At 39.4% G+C, this 16,470-nt stretch overlaps 2 protein-coding genes across 3 annotated transcripts; one reads left to right on the top strand and one right to left on the bottom strand.

Annotated features, from left to right (window-relative positions):
* Positions 1–4,872: 4,872 nt before the first annotated feature.
* LOC104248464 (probable CoA ligase CCL6) lies at positions 4,873–12,332 on the top strand. 2 transcript variants are annotated; one of them, XM_009804717.2, is made up of 20 exons: positions 4,873–4,962; positions 5,335–5,486; positions 6,401–6,464; positions 6,715–6,804; positions 6,907–6,963; positions 7,128–7,176; positions 7,303–7,379; positions 7,648–7,687; positions 7,767–7,861; positions 7,953–8,117; positions 8,557–8,667; positions 8,779–8,866; positions 8,994–9,060; positions 9,161–9,236; positions 9,311–9,428; positions 9,905–10,150; positions 10,593–10,732; positions 11,074–11,256; positions 11,329–11,448; positions 12,004–12,332. In XM_009804717.2, exons 1-20 carry the CDS (start codon positions 4,888–4,890, stop codon positions 12,049–12,051), a joined length of 2,061 nt encoding a protein of 686 aa, XP_009803019.1. In that variant the 5' UTR covers positions 4,873–4,887; the 3' UTR covers positions 12,052–12,332. The 2 variants fall into 2 exon arrangements, with proteins under 2 accessions (XP_009803019.1, XP_070027815.1); XM_070171714.1 differs by lacking the exon at positions 4,873–4,962 and adding an exon at positions 5,024–5,086.
* Positions 12,333–12,877: 545 nt separating this feature from the next.
* Positions 12,878–14,869, bottom strand: LOC104248465 (cold-regulated 413 plasma membrane protein 1-like). The gene is made up of 4 exons (XM_009804719.2): positions 14,507–14,869; positions 14,073–14,180; positions 13,875–13,945; positions 12,878–13,355 (listed from the first exon to the last, which is right to left on the bottom strand). Exons 1-4 carry the CDS (start codon positions 14,689–14,691, stop codon positions 13,102–13,104), a joined length of 618 nt encoding a protein of 205 aa, XP_009803021.1. The 5' UTR covers positions 14,692–14,869; the 3' UTR covers positions 12,878–13,101.
* Between the last annotated feature and the right edge of the window lie 1,601 nt (positions 14,870–16,470).

Here is a 16,470-nt window from a genome sequence, read left to right as displayed (position 1 = left end):
CAACATTACAAGACTAGTCCTAATAAAGCTGTAGAAGCACACTGAAATGAAAATGATGAAAACTAGTCTATGATTACAATGAAAAGGACTTAGATTATTACAAGGAAAAACTAAGTCCGATGGCAGCATCTTTGTCTTGCGGGTCTGCGCGCGCGTTGCTGTGGGCGCGCGCGACACTTGATGTGCTGGCCTGAGGCTGGGCACTGGTGCTTGGCATCAGGGTCTGTGCGCGAGGCGCTGCTGGAATGGGCCTGCAGCTGGGCGCTGGCGAGGCATCAGGATCTGCGCGCGCGGCATTGTCAGGGCGCGCGGCGCTGTTGTCATTGGCCAGCCCTTGGGCGCTGGCGAGAGGCATCGGTGGGGCGACAGAGGCACATGCGCGCTTGTCACTTGGCGCAGCCAAGACCACGGGGCCGACCATGGCGCTAGGCATTGTGAGGCTTGCTAGGCCGCCATGGGGCGCGGCCAAGGGGTCATGGGGCATGTCTGGAAAGCAGCCCATGACATTCTCCCCCACCTGAGTTGGCGCCGTCCTCGGAGCCTTATGATGATGATGATGATGATGATGTTTCTGATGGTTGTTGGATGGGAGGTCTGCGCCCCTCTGTTCTTTGAGCTTGCTATTGTAGCGAAGCAATGATTTCATGCGGCTGACATGGAAGACTGGATGGATCTTCCACCAGGATGGAGTTTTGACCTGGTATGTGGACTTCCCAATGCGTTTTTCAATGGGCAGGGGCCCGATGTATTTTTGTTGCAGCCGAGGGTCATGGGTCCTTTCTGCAAACAAGTACTGCTTTGGGATGCGTAGCATTACTTTGTCCCCTGGTTGATGTTGGGAAAAGCAACGCTGTTGTTCGGTGAACCTTTTTGCCCGCTCTTGGGCCGTGATGAGATAGCTCCGCACTATCTCCATGTTGCGCTCCCATTCGCTCGAGAAGTTGGCAGCTCGAGGAGATTTCGGCATGGTTGATGCATTCACCGTCTGCGGGAGAAGCGGTTGCTGTCCGGTAACAATTTCAAAAGGGCTCTTGTTTGTATGATGGCTCTTTTGAGAATTGAAACACAGTTGAGCAGCATCCAGGAGCTTCACCCAATGCTTCTGTGATCCGGTTGCGAAGTTGCGGAGATATTCCTCCAGCATGTCATCGAACCGGTCTGTCTGGCCATCCGATGGTGGATGGATGTCTGTGTTGTGACTCAATGTTGACCCAAAGCACCTGAAGAGATGGGTCCAAAAGTTGCTAGTGAAGCGTGAGTCGCGCCTACTAACAATGTTTTTGGGCAGGCCCCAATGTTTGACAATGTGCGAGAAGAAGAGTCGAGCTGTATCTTCTGCTGAGATGTTTTGCGGGGCTGCTATGAAAGTTGCATAGTCTGAGAACTGATCTATGACAACCATGATGGATGCAAGATTGCCGACTTGGGGCAATCCCGTGATGAATCTGAGGGAAACACTTTCCCATGGTCTCTGAGGGACATGTGATGGCTGCGAGGGTCCCGGCTGTGATGAGTGATCCGACTTGTCCTTGTGGCATGGCTGACAAGTCTTCACACGATGATGAGCGTCACCAGTCTTTTGAGGCCGATGACATGATGGCTGATTGTTGCTGCGAAGGGTAGCCTGAACCTGAGGTTCATGTCTGTTGACTACCTTCTCCAACTGCATGGCCGAGATGTTTTCAGCGGCCATCTTTATGGGAAAGCATGGTATGGTGCAGGGCTTGGCCCCGTTTTCTCCCATCATCAGGAGCATGTTGGCAAATGGTACCGGAATGGTGTTGGTTTGCCTCATGAACTCTAAACCCACTATGATGTCGAAGTCATCTATGATTGCGATGCGCAGGTCGATGCTTCCTTTGTATGGGCCAAGTTTCACTGGGACATTTGTAGCTGTTCCACCCAATGTCTGAGGTGGTGAGTTGATAGCCTTGACGCGGCCTTTGCTCTTTTGTACCACAAGACCTAGGCGCTCTACTTGCGTTGATGACAAGTAGTTATGGGTGGCACCCGTGTCTATCAATGCGTGAAGGGGCTTGCCGTTCACTTTCAATTCGACGAACATTAGGGTCCTCGCTTGCTTAGGAGGTCCTTCGTCCATCTTTTCTTTCCCTTTCCTGGTGATCGGGACTGATGTTTTCTTAGGAGGACATGCACTGGTCCCCGCTAAGGCATGAGGGATAGAGCCAACAATTGCATTGAAGGCGCCTACCTGGTTGTCTTCAGATGTGTCTGATGCATCTGTCTCATCCTCGACAGTCTGATGAGCATTGACCTTGATGTTTGGGCATTCATTGTTCCAATGTGCCCCGCCGCAATGACGGCATTCTGAGGGAGGCTTTCTCCCCTGATTGTTGTTGATGGATGCAGCACTGTTGCTGTTGGAGGGAGGAGTCTTAGTTTTGGATGCACTCCGATCTCCCCCACTTTTGCTTGGGCCACCATTGCTGGGATGGTGCCCGTTGAATCCCCCTCGGACAGACGGCTGGGGCCTGTCATTCTGAGTTCCCAAATGATAGTCGCCAAGGCATTCTGCAGCTTGAATGGCCTTGGGCAGGGTGTCTACCCGTTGTCGCTGTAGTTCCATACGGGCATGAGGTTTCAAACCTTCTATGAATGCGAAGAGTTTGTCTTTGTCCCCCATGTCGCGTATGTTTAGCATGAGTGCGGAGAATTCGCGCACGTACTCCCTCACTGATCTGGTGTGGCGGAGGTCCCGTAGCTTTCTCCTTGCGTTGTATTCCACATTTTCGGGAAAGAACTGCAGGCGTATGGCTACCTTCAATTCGTCCCATGTCTGAAGAGTATCTTCACCGGCCTTGATGGCTTCGTGTTTGACCCGCCACCAAAGTTTGGCATCGCCCTGAAGATACATGGCAGCAGTCGCTACCTTTTTGGATTCCTCCAAATGGCCCACGGCATCGAAGTATTGTTCGATGTCGAAGATGAAGTTTTCCACTTCTTTAGCATCCCGGGATCCGTCGTATGGCTTTGGCTCCGGTATCTTAAGCTTTTGTGGAATGGGGGTGAGGTTTGCTGCACCCCTGATGTGATGGTCGCCTTCTCGAAGTAGGCTCTGTAAGGCAGCATTGACAACGTTGAGCTTGTCAGTCAAGTCGTTTATGGTTTGCTGCATGGCAGTTAGTCTGTCTGCCTCATGTTGCTGATGGGCTAAATCGTCGGCACGCTCCTGTTGGAGGTCCTCAAATTTGCCATGAATATTGGCAGTTTCAATGGCTGCCGTTTGTCGGTCCTCGTCGGAGTCACGACTGATGTTTGCAATGTCATTTTCGGCCTGCCGCATTCGGCGGTCCAGGTCGTCCAACCTTTGCACTAGGTTGTTGCTTTGATCAGGCACCGTTTCTACGATGGGTCGTAATCGGTCAACCGTCTCTTCTAGGGATGCTAGACGCTCCCCATGATTCACCATGGTCAGAAATGGTGATGATGGCAAATGTTCCCTCGTCCGATGTCGAGCCTAGGCTCTGATACCAACTGTTACGCAACGCCTTCCTGATGATCTTTGGAAGGGCAACGTAAGGCTAAGCAACCGATGTCAGTGCGGTTGCTGTCCGCCAATGAGGTCCTCGCCGCACGCTAGACTAGATTGTCAGTGCCGTGCGGGAAAACCAATGTCGTGAGCAATTGCGGAAGCTGAGAGAGAATTGGGTTTTGAATGCTGATGATGATTTTATTGATGACTGAAAATGATGATTACAATGATGTGGTGTCGAGGGGGAGAGACACCAGAAAATGCTGATTGAAATGTTTGATTGTTTGGTCCCCCTTAATAATGCTTAAAAAAAATAAACCAACATTACAAGACTAGTCCTAATAAAGCTGTAGAAGCACACTGAAATGAAAATGATGAAAACTAGTCTATGATTACAATGAAAAGGACTTAGATTATTACAAGGAAAAACTAAGTCCGATGGCAGCATCTTTGTCTTGCGGGTCTGCGCGCGCGTTGCTGTGGGCGCGCGCGACACTTGATGTGCTGGCCTGAGGCTGGGCACTGGTGCTTGGCATCAGGGTCTGTGCGCGAGGCGCTGCTGGAATGGGCCTGCAGCTGGGCGCTGGCGAGGCATCAGGATCTGCGCGCGCGGCATTGTCAGGGCGCGCGGCGCTGTTGTCATTGGCCAGCCCTTGGGCGCTGGCGAGAGGCATCGGTGGGGCGACAGAGGCACATGCGCGCTTGTCACTTGGCGCAGCCAAGACCACGGGGCCGACCATGACGCTAGGCATTGTGAGGCTTGCTAGGCCGCCATGGTGCGCGGCCAAGGGGTCATGGGGCATGTCTGGAATGCAGCCCATGACAGTAAGTTTGTTTTATATGTTAGCATATGGACTAATTGGTCGGTAAGAAGACTTAAGGGTGTAGAAAAATAATTTTTGTTGGATATAGTTGGTTTAATATGTTACTCCTTGCGGTCCACTATTGGTGATTATTTTTTTTATGTTTTCATATAGATTAATAAATTTATTTTTTAACATTAATTAACAATAAAATTGACCATATTAACATTTACTATCTCTTCTCATAAATACTCATAACACATACTCCAATACTATTTACTCCAAAGGTAATGTAAGAAAAAAAAATTAATTCATTCTCGAAATTTAAAAAATTAAATATTTTGTACCACAAAAAAATCATTTATTGTGAACCTAGGAAGTAATGATAATACAGATTATAGCTGAACTCACTAAAGCTAGCTTGACCCTGAAAATCCAACGTCAATAAGTAGTCATCAATTTCCAACTACTTCCTTTGTAGCACATTTAATAACATGACCTTTCTCATCTGCAGGTCACATGCTAAACTGACCCTATTTCTTTAGTTTGTGTGCACTTCGTCAATAATCATCTCAATTAAGGTTTAAGCAAATGAAAAAGAAATCACCTAGAATTAAAAACTTATATAAAATTTTATCATTAACTGTTAAATCACACTCTCGCAAGGTGAATACATATAAAGGTTCAAGGAGCAAATTGATGAAAAATGTCAAACTTCAACTACCCAATTTACTCTTTGTTTTGTTTGTGTATGATCAATGATGTAGGAGAATAATAAACACCAGCAAAAGTAGGTGCCAGTTACTGAAACCAATTAAGGCCTCCATAATCAGTTAGCTGGCATGTCATGAATTTTGCTGCATTTACCTCTGCTCAACTAACCACCTTTTCCTCAACTCTCTCCTTTTTCTCTTGACTTTTGTGAACTAAGTTTGAGCTAAATTTGATCCATTTATGTATAAATTCATAGTATAACATCACATTACTTGGATTGATAAGAAAACTCTTAAAATAAGTTGTGGATTCTTTTCATTTTAGGGAAGAATGGAAAGTTATACGGCGAAAGTTGAAGAAAGTCGACCGGCTTTTGATGGAAAGCCATCTGCAGGGCCAGTTTATAGGTGCATTTATGCTAAAGATGGTCTCATGGACATGCCTGTTGGTTTTGAGTCACCTTGGGATTTCTTCAGGTAAATTACTCACTTGAATATCTAGTTTCTTTTTTCTCCATAATATAGTCTATTTTTCTCCAACTTTTTCTTGGTCGTAACTGGTAAAAGTTGCTGCCATATGACCAGTAGGTCATGAGTTCAAGCCGTGGAAACAGCCTCTTGCAGAAATGCAGGATAAGGCTGCAGCATACAATAGATTCTTGTAGTCCGGCCCTTCCCAGACCCCGCGACAGTGGGAGCTGAGCTGCCCTTTTATACATGCAAATATAGTTGTCACGGTTTCAAGTCGTAAAAATAGCGTCTGATAAAAATGAAAGGAAATACTGTATATAATATACCTTATGCGGCCATAAGAGGATACAAGATTAAAACTCTATATATTCCACATTTAAGGTTCTTAGTTTTTGAACCTATTATATTTTTAAAATCATGGGTTTATACCTACTAACTATTTTTGCAAATTTTTACTTATAAGTATATACTTCGTTATAAGTAAATTTTGCCTACTAACTATTTGCAAATTTTGCAAATTTACTTACAAATACTGGGTTCAGATGAACCTGGTGTATAAATATGTTGCATCCGCCTCTGAATGTGGTCTGACTCTTTTCCCGATCCAGCATAGCGGGAACTTAGTGGACCGGATTGCCTTTCATGAAAGAGGAGGATATGATTGTGATGAGTTATCTGAACTGATTAAAATGGTTCATATAGCAAACTCTGGGATTGAAGCTTAGCTGATTCATTATTGCGGATCTTTCAATGTAGCTCTTTTTCTCACAATGTACCTCAGGATTAAGAAATTCAAGAGTTTATTGGAATTGATTTTTAAGCGAAGATGTATCATTTCATGCTTGTTCTTTTAGGTCTTCTTCCCTTTTTGATCATCGTCATGTGCACATTGTAAAACATCCATTTTTTATGCTTCGCAGTGAATCAGTTAAGAAGAATCCCAAAAACCAAATGCTGGGCCGCCGTCAGGTTGTTGACAAAAAGGTGCAGTTTCTTCAGAGTTCAATCATTTAAATGAGTCTAAGCATAAGTGTTGTTGATCCTTAATAACCGATCAATTCAACATATAATGCAAAATGTTGGGGGCTTTAAGAAATAACCAAATAAAGAATGAACAATGAAGAAAAGGAGATAGTGTTGGTTTCAATCTAGCAGTCCATTTGGAACAAATAGACTAGTGGAAAAGAATTGATATAAATGGGGAAAGAGAATGAATTTTGAGCTTTGTTTACAGGCAGGTGCCTACAATTGGTTGACATATGAGGAGGTTTACGAAACCACAATCAAGATTGGTTCAGCCATCCGAAGCCGTGGTGTCAATCCAGTGAGTGCTAGTCCATCGAAATCATTAAATGTACTCTGAGATTTGAGCATAACTCAAACATTTAGACTAAGTTGCATCTAAAAGTATTTTCTGTTTACTTAGGGAGACAAATGTGGCATCTATGGTGTGAACTCTCCTGAGTGGATAATGGCAATGGAGGTATACACTTGATGTTCTAAATTATCGATTTTTTCACAAACCAAAGACATATATCCAACTTGTGAGTTGCGTCCTTCTTAAGAAAAAATATAGCGAAAACTTGTTTTACCTTCAGTTCACTGTTACTTTGGAACAATAATTTTGTCTGTTCAATTTGATCACAGGCTTGTAACAGCCAAGGAATTTCATATGTACCACTCTATGATTCCCTTGGTATCTTCTTACTCTCAATCTCTCTGTCGTTCCTACCTTTTTGCAAATCAATAAAGAGAAGTTCTCAAGCTGTTCTCCACAAGAGCATAATTGTAGATTTGTTCTTTGAACTTGCCTGAATTGCAGGTGCAAATGCAGTGGAATTTATCATAAACCACGCTGAAGTTTCAATAGCTTTTGCTCAAGAGAGCAAGATACCGGCTGTATAATCTCCTTCCTTTTCCTCAATGTCATACTTTTGCTTTTCTTATTCGTGAACTGCAAATTATATTGCACATTGAAAATGAGACAATAGGACTAAAGTGATGGTTCCGAAAGTGCTATGTGGATTTTCATTGAACTGCTGATTATGTTCTTTCAATGATTTATCTAATGCATTAATACTTCTGATTGATATATCGTCCAAATTCTAGAGACGATTAGCTATCGGTAACATTCTTTAAGTTACTTAATCATTAAATTTTTTTGCAGATCTTATCATGCTTGTCAAAGTGCAGTTCTTACCTAAAAAGTAGGTGAAATTATTAACTTTGTCAACTAAGCTGGTATTTGAAAGTTCAATAATAGTAACTTGTATATCTTTTCTTAAGCTATCGTCAGCTTTGGAAACATTTCCAGCATGCAGAAAAGTGAAGCAGAGGATCAAGGAGTAGCTTGCTTCTCTTGGGATGAGTTTGTTCAAATGGTAAAGTCAATATATCAATGCAAAATATCATATTCAGTGATCTTTCTTAGTTGTTTGTGCCATCGCCTAAGCTTTATATCACTCTATCCAGGGAAGTTTGAATCATGAACTTCCTCAGAAACGGAAGACTGATATATGTACAATTATGTACACAAGTGGAACTACTGGAGAACCAAAAGGTGTCATTTTGACTAATGGGGCTTTCATGGGAGAAGTTCTGTCGATGGATCAACTTCTCGCTGTAACAGACGAAGAGGTAATTTTGAGTTATTGCTCCTGAAAGTTTAGATATCTAACTTGTGAAGACTTGTAGCCTTTAACTCTTTGGAAATCTAGACGTACGATTTTCAATTTAACCAATATCATCAATATTTGTGTTTGGTTAGTGTCTTTTCTTGCTCCATCACAAGCAATCATTTTGATCTAGCTTGAACTTAAGACATCATATCATCTGCAAAACTTGACAGGAATTGTGATTTAAGTGCTCACGTTTAATCTCCTAAGTAAGATTTCATTCTCTATATTGCGCGAATATGCCCAAAGTTTTAAATTGAGCATAGCAATCATTAAGTTACCAGCAAATCCTGTTTGACTATAGCGAATCTCCTGCAGGTTTACATATTTTCTATCTTATTCTCATTGGTGCAATAATAGCCAAGTGTGATCTCACTCTTATGTATTTGTGTCAATTTCAGGGAACAGGAGAGGACGTGTACTTTTCGTTCCTTCCACTGGCTCATATATTTGATCAAATAGTTGAGACATATTGCATATACAGGGGTGCTTCAATAGGATTTTGGCAAGGCGTAAGATACATATATTCTTTGTACCGTGAATTACTTATAGCTTTTCTTTGCCTATATTGCTGTTTGTTCAAGCCCGATTGAATCAAATAGATGTTTGCATCTGAATAACAGGACATTAGATACTTGATTGAGGATCTTCTGGTATTGAAGCCCACTATATTTTGTGGAGTTCCAAGAGTTTTTGACAGGATATACACAGGTCTCTAATCTACTGTTCAGTGAACAAAATTCAGCTTAATTTTTTTACATAAATTAGTTTTTGCTAGTCTCATTTTTTCCCCTATTTCTTTTCTATTAATTTTTGTTTTCGGGTGTGGGAAATTCAGGTGTGATGGATAAAATTGAAGCTGGAGGTTTGTTAAAGAAGCTGCTTTTCCGATATGCATATAACTAGTACGTCCTCTTATAAAGTTTCTGTGCTTAGATCAACATTATTTGCATTTGTTTGCCTTCATTCCTATTATATATTAAGCATTATATATATTTTTTCCAGCAAGTTAAGGAATATGGAGAAAGGACTAAGACAAGATGAAGCAGCTCCTCGCTTTGACAGGCTGGTTTTTGACAAGGTTTGCTATCCGATCCCTAGCATTTACTCAGTCCATAACCCGATTGACTTATTTGCACATACTTCTCGTTCCAGATCAAACTAGCATTTGGTGGACGAGTTCGTCTCATGCTTTCTGGAGCTGCTCCTTTGCCCAAGCATGTCGAAGAATTTCTAAGGGTGACATGCTGCTGTTCTTTAGCACAAGGATATGGTATTGAATACTACTAGTAAACTTACTATGTTTTCATAATTTGTCTAGTTTCCTTTATTCACCTTAAATCCTAAGATCCCTTCTCTGTGTTTCCTTGCAAATTTTGGGGACCTAACACCTAAACAGATATATAGTAAATCATATAAACTCATGTGAAGCCGAAGGTCTATCGGAAACAACCTCTCCGCCTTCACAAGGTAGGGTTTAAGTCTGCGTACTCACTATCCTCCCCAGACTAAACTTGGGATTACACTGGGTTTGTTGTTGTTGTATATAAACTCATGTGAAGCCCAAGTACTTTAAATCAAATAAGAGTGAACAACTTTTGAAAAGCAAGGATGTTATTGTAGATAGTAGAATTGCTACATTTTATATAATGTTGATTCTCATAGAAAAATGTAGTAGCATTTTCACCGCTCTTCTTTGTCAGTTGTAACCTTTTCTTGTGCTTATTTTGACCTACTCTTCAATGTTAGGTCTTACTGAAAGTTGTGGAGGATGTTTCACATCCATAGCCAATGTACAGCCCATGATAGGAACTGTTGGTGTTCCAATGACTACAATAGAGGCAAGACTTGAGTCCGTGCCAGAAATGGGATATGATGCGCTTGCAAGTGTGCCACGCGGAGAAATTTGTCTGAGGGGAAAAACTTTGTTTTCGGGGTACCATAAACGAGAAGATCTTACAAAAGCAGTACTTGTGGATGGATGGTTTCATACAGGTAATGAAGAGAAAGAGCAATAAACCTTCTTACTTCTTCACAGTGCTGTCATGTTCAAAAATGACAGCCCGGTGCACTATGCTCCCACTATTGCAGGGTCCGGAAAAGGGCCGGACCACAAGAGTCTATTGTACGCAGCCTTACTCTGCATTTCTGCAAAAGGCTGTTTCCACGGCTCGAACCCGCAACATCCTGGTCATGTGGCTGCAACTTTACCAGTTACGCCAAGGCTCCTCTTCACGGTGTTGTCATGTTCATACGGTGGAAATGAGCATGCTTCGTTTTGACTCAACCAGCAAAAGAAGTAGACACTATGGAGAATTGAAGTATCACTGAAGTTGCAACGCAATTTACAATTATCTGATGATAGTTTACATCATTAGTCTTGAGCTGTAACAATTGATTTGTGCAAACGAATTCTGAGCATGGGAAAAAATTGCAGGTGACATTGGTGAGTTGCAGCCAGATGGAGCAATGAAAATCATTGACCGGAAAAAGAACATATTCAAGCTGTCTCAAGGGGAGTATGTGGCTGTGGAAAGCATTGAAGGGGTATACTCCAGTTGCCCACTTATTACATCGGTAAGTATTAATTGGTAACCAAATAAAAATGGCAATTTACGTGCTACAATAAGTTAAATTACAATGATCATATACTAGTGTTATAACTTAAAATCCTTTCTAGTAATAAGAGTTGCAGGATGTACAAAATAATCATGCTCTAAAGAGAAAATCTAAACATTACAAAATTACCATAAGTGCTAACACTCAAAACGTTTGAACTTTGGGTTGGGTCTACCTGCCCTGCTTACCCTATTTCCTTTATACTAATCGGGTGTTTTAAACATGAGTTGCTGCATTTTTAAGATGATTGCATGTTCCATGTGACACAATTTCCTTCTAACTCATAATCTGGTCAACAGATCTGGATATATGGAAATAGTTTCGAGTCCTTTTTAGTGGCCGTGGTAGTTCCAGAAAGAAAAGCACTGGAAGACTGGGCTTCAAGTAATCAGGAAACTGGAGATTTTTCAGCTCTATGCAATAACTCAACGGCGAGGAAGTACATTTTGGATGAACTCAACAGCACTGCCAAGAAACACCAAGTATGTAGCAAATTTCTTTTGAGTCTATGGTTTTTTCCAGTTCTTACTCTGATCAGAAAAATACCTCCACAGCTTCGAGGTTTTGAAATGTTACGTGCAGTCCATTTGGAGCCAAATCCTTTTGACATTGAGAGAGATTTAGTTACTCCAACGTTCAAACTAAAAAGGCCACAGCTGCTCAACCATTACAAGGTATACACTTTTGTTTGTTTAAGCCAAAGATTTATCCCTTATGTTGATCCATAGTGGCACTTGTCTATCGGAAACAGTCTCTCTACCTCACCAGGTATGGGTAAGGTCTGCGTACACTCTACTCTCCCCAGACCTCACTTATGGGATTATACTGGGTGTGTTGTTGTTGTTGTTGAATTGTGGTACAATCTCTCACCTAAAAGCTTCGATGGTTAATTGGTCACACGAGTCAACATGGTCTCGTCTAATGTTAGAGAGAGGACACTTTTAACTACTTAATTATATTATGTCTCAACACGTTCTTTTGTAACAACGACTGTCACCTTATCTGTATTGCTTGTTACCTAATAAAACCTACGATATGTTACTGTTTTGAAGTCAAAGAGGTGTGGAACAGAACAGAAGGAACCTTGCAAAAGCTAATTTTCAGTATTTAGAGAAATCTTAATTAGTCTTATCCTGATAATCTACGCACCTCTCGCACTCTGAATGTCTAGATTCATCTGCTAAGATTTGTGTCAGCGTACTTAATAGTTTTATATGTTGTGTATGCAGGACATTGTCGATCAACTTTACAAAGAAGGTAATGCAAAAACTGCATAGATCAAAGCCATAGAACTTGGACTTGCTGATGAATTGGCAAGCTTCAGCTGATTCTTTCGGAAGTTCAACATTATTATCAAGTGCACATTACTGATAAATTAGAAAGAGCATACACATGTACTTTACGCAATCATTGCCCTTATTTTATGTATAGATACTCCTATGAAATCTCCAGCATATAAAATTTAGAATCTCGAGGTTCAGAGTCTGCAAATTTGAGGCACTAAATTTGCTATATCATTTGCCAATAAAATAAAAAGAATAGAGTATTTCATACTAAAGCTTCTAGTTTAATGAGTCTTTTGCACCTTCAACCATACAAATAGAAATTCCTGAAATGATCCAGATCCACATTTACCAAGCTTAGAATGCTATAACTTTTGATGAATACTACCCGTGGGCAGTAGCGTAGTCACATAGAATGAAGGGTGTTGAACTGAACACTCTTTGTCGGAAAATTATATTGAGTATATAAAAAATTATATTATATAAATAGGTTAAAAATTATTTTTTATAATTATATACTAAACCTTGAACACCCTTTGCAAAATTCCTGATTTCGTCACTGCCCGTGGGCCGTGGGGTTGGGCATCAATGGCTACTTAGGCGAGGTTTGGTTTATTCGTTCTTCTTTGGAAAAAGAAAAAAAACATTTTTTTTTTGGTTTGAACTGGATTATGCTCAACTCAAATGGATAGATACTTGAAACTAGTAAAAGGAAGTCTATATTCATTCACTTAACTATGGGAGCTTTTAGAAGAAAAACCCAGATCCTAAAATAGACAAGTAAAACGAAAATGTACGTTGTCACTTCTTTACACAAACATCCATAATTCATAGTAGTATATAAAGTAACGAATTCTGGGCACAAAAACACATTATTCAGACAAGAAGAAAGCAATCTATTACAAAATTACTCATACTGATTTTTAAAAATAAAAATAAAAAATCCAAATAAACTGAAGAAAAAACAATCAGACTTGAATCTTCCAAGCAAATTGCAATCATGACAAGTGGTCGTGAAAGAAGAGCCAATATTGTCGACTTTGTTTATAGGAAGTGTAGAATCAATGCCCAGACTGGATATACCAAAAGGAGAACGATCCCAACAGTGTTTGAAATGCCATTGGCTTTAGTGAAAGAATTCCTGAAACCTCCAGAAGCTCTAATGTGTTCTTGCAAAAGATAACATCCAATAACTAGGCAAACCAACGTACCAATCCAACTATCCCTGAAGGTGTCAGCCAACAAACTAGGAGCCACCACCATTAGAAGGACCAGTGCTGCTGGCGCTTCTAGCCAATCTGCACTTAAAATTGTCAAAAATAAGCATAAACTTGCATAATTATAGAAAACTGAGGTTTCATTGACCAAATGAACTGGTGCCTAAGTGAGCGTTTGGACATAAGAATTGTGATATTCCGGAAAAAAGTGAAATTTTTTTCTAAGTGAAAATAATATTTGAAAATTAGAGTTGGTGTTTGGACATGAATACAATTTGGAGCTGTTTTTGAATTTTTGTGAGTCATTTGAAGTGAAAATTTTGAAAAACAACTTTTTAAAGTTTTCGAAAAAATCCCGAAATTCAACTTCATCTGAAAATTGAAATTTTCATAGCCAAACATGATTCTGAAAAAAAGTGAAATTTCTTATAGCCAAATAGGCTAAACCGTTCTACAAGTATAAAAATTCCAAAATTTATTTTAATTATAATTTTGCTTTTGATTGAACCCCTTTTGTGTGTATTATCCCCTAATCACATATCAAATCCAATATAATGTTAAGCTACAATATACAAGAGCGAAGGTGTATATATATTGAACCTGGAAAGTGTTTAGGGAAGAAAAGGCGTGTTATAACAGCGATCAAAGATAGCCATTTTCCAAAATCTCCCCTGTATTTATCAACATACATACAAAATGTTACATCTTAATTACAAAAGGCAAAGAGATAAAGTTACGTATGAAAAACATGCTTTAAAAAATAACTAAGGGAAGTTTCAAAGGGAAATGAAGAAATACCTGAACAAACCAAACAACAACGAAGGGAGACTCAAGAAAATGTAAGGAATTAGGAGAGTTGTGAGCATATTGCTCCTCCAGTTTGTTCGATCCAAGATCAGCAAGTAACTGTAATTATGTACATGTCAAAACAACAACAACAACAACGTGTAATTCACAACAGGAGTCTGGGAAAGGCACGTAGGATACGCAGCCTTACCCCTACCCTAGAAGGGCAGAGACTGTTTTCGATATATCCTTGTCTAAAAAAAGGATAGAAGGGACACTTATAGCAAGTAACATCAATACAAGGTATTTAAAAAATAAACCCAAGATAGCATACATGTCAAAAAAAATTACTAAAATTTCAACACATATAAATTTATGATATTCCTGAAGTTTATATTTTGGATCTGTCTCAATGCATTTTTCAGAATTTAGGAGAGAGAGATTACATAGCAGCAAAAGAAGCAAGCCACATGAAGAAAGTAGTGCCAAAACCAATGCCACCAAGCATAATGGCATGCTTAGCTAATTTCTTAGCAGCAAAACCAATTTCCTTCAAATCTGAATCAATCAGATCACTTGCGACTGCTGCATCTGTCTTCATTGCCAAATAACTCTTCTTCATCCCCATCATCCCCTAACAATTCCTCTGAAAAAAATTTGATGTAAAGAAAGAGAATAAAAGTAATCAAAAATTTGCACAGTGAGATATTTGTAAAAATTTATGTATTTAAAGCATTCATGACAATGAAAATATCGGACATTCGAGGGAGCCTAGTCAAACTCGAATGAGTGTGACAGTTTTGTTAGTTAATGGAATTGAGTGCCACATGGAGCCCAATTAAATAAATTATTGTAGGTACGGATCCATTCAAACATCAATTTTGGCCAGTTGTATCTTTACTTGCTGGATTAAACTTCATCACTTCTTTTTATTTTATTTAATAAGAGTCTTATCTATATGTAAAATGATGATGATTCATTATCTTCTTCTTTTTTCTAAGAACAAAAGGGATATCTTTTTGTCTAAAGAACTGTTTCCTAATATATCAATCTCATTGAATTGGCTGGGCCCAATTCACCAGCCTTGTCACACCCTTTGCCTTATTTGTTTAATTTCGTCTATATTTTAAATGGGAGGGGGCAATTGATGCATATAAATATTAGTAAACTACTTAACTAATTCATGTTAGAAGATAGATATAAGTAGAAAAAATATCTCTGATGAATCATCACTGTATTTTAATAGAAAAAACTGGAACATGGGAGATTTAAAATGCTACTGCCTACATTGATGACTTTACTAGTAATCCATTTTCTTACTTTGCGCATAGATATCCCTTTTTTCCCCTTCTTTCCGAAAAAAAGAAAAAAGAAGAAAACCCTTAAGTTTAAAAAATAGCCATTTTCCAGACTTGTAATTGAAAAATAAAAAAAATAAAAAAATAGCCAATTTTTGGAATCCAATCATCCATGACGATGTTATGGATTTCAAATTTAAAAAAGTGAAATTCCATGACAGTACCATGAACGAAATACAAGAAACTATCATTGGAGTTTCACTTTTTGTTAAGTTCGAAATCCTTATCATGAATTTGAAAAATTAGGAAAGTATCAACATTAAAAGTGGTTACTTTTCAATAATATTTTAAATTCTGGCTATATTTCAAAATCGGCTCGGAAAGTGCTAACCTGTAAACTTTTACACGAAAAAAGGGAAAATAACAAAAGTTTGGTCCAACTGCTCCAGTAATCCATAAAGCGTGAACTTTTAATATTTTTTTGTCTAATTATTTTATATTATTAATTAAAAATTAAATTTAAAAATCCTACGCCTAGTAGCAAAGCTATAAAGATGGAATGACGAGTTGTTGGAACAAAAGAACTTGAATCATGACTTTGTCCCGAATTTGTATTCATTTCTTCCAAAGTGTAAAATTTCCCAATGAAATCGAGTAATATTGCTGATAGCAGGGGCGGATTTAAGCATAATTTGTAGGCATGTGAACCCATGGTCTAATTTTGTAAAATTAATATAATATTATGTATCGGTACCCATACTTCAAAGAAGCTAAATAATGCATTTGATTGAATGTCGAGTTATCTATTTAGAGGAGCAGGGATGATGCACCCATGTAATAAAAATCTTAAATTTGCATCTGACAGATAAGTTTACCTTATACATGTACATAAAGTTGGATTTTACTGGTTCGTTTGGGAGTTTTTCTATAGAAAAAAAAAAAAACCTAAATTGAAAATGCAGACTAGGAAATAATTACCTTAACTTTTGGTTTCTAGCAAATATTGCTAAAAGCCATTTGATCGCAGTTACTATAAAAAAAGGGAATTAAGATATTTTTATCTTAAAAGAAATAATTTTCTACTATTGTCCAAAAGTACATTTCTATATTGA

Source organism: Nicotiana sylvestris, chromosome 1 (genome assembly GCF_000393655.2).
Source record: "Nicotiana sylvestris chromosome 1, ASM39365v2, whole genome shotgun sequence".
NCBI lineage: Eukaryota > Viridiplantae > Streptophyta > Magnoliopsida > Solanales > Solanaceae > Nicotiana > Nicotiana sylvestris.
This window is presented reverse-complemented; position numbering and strand designations above follow the sequence as displayed.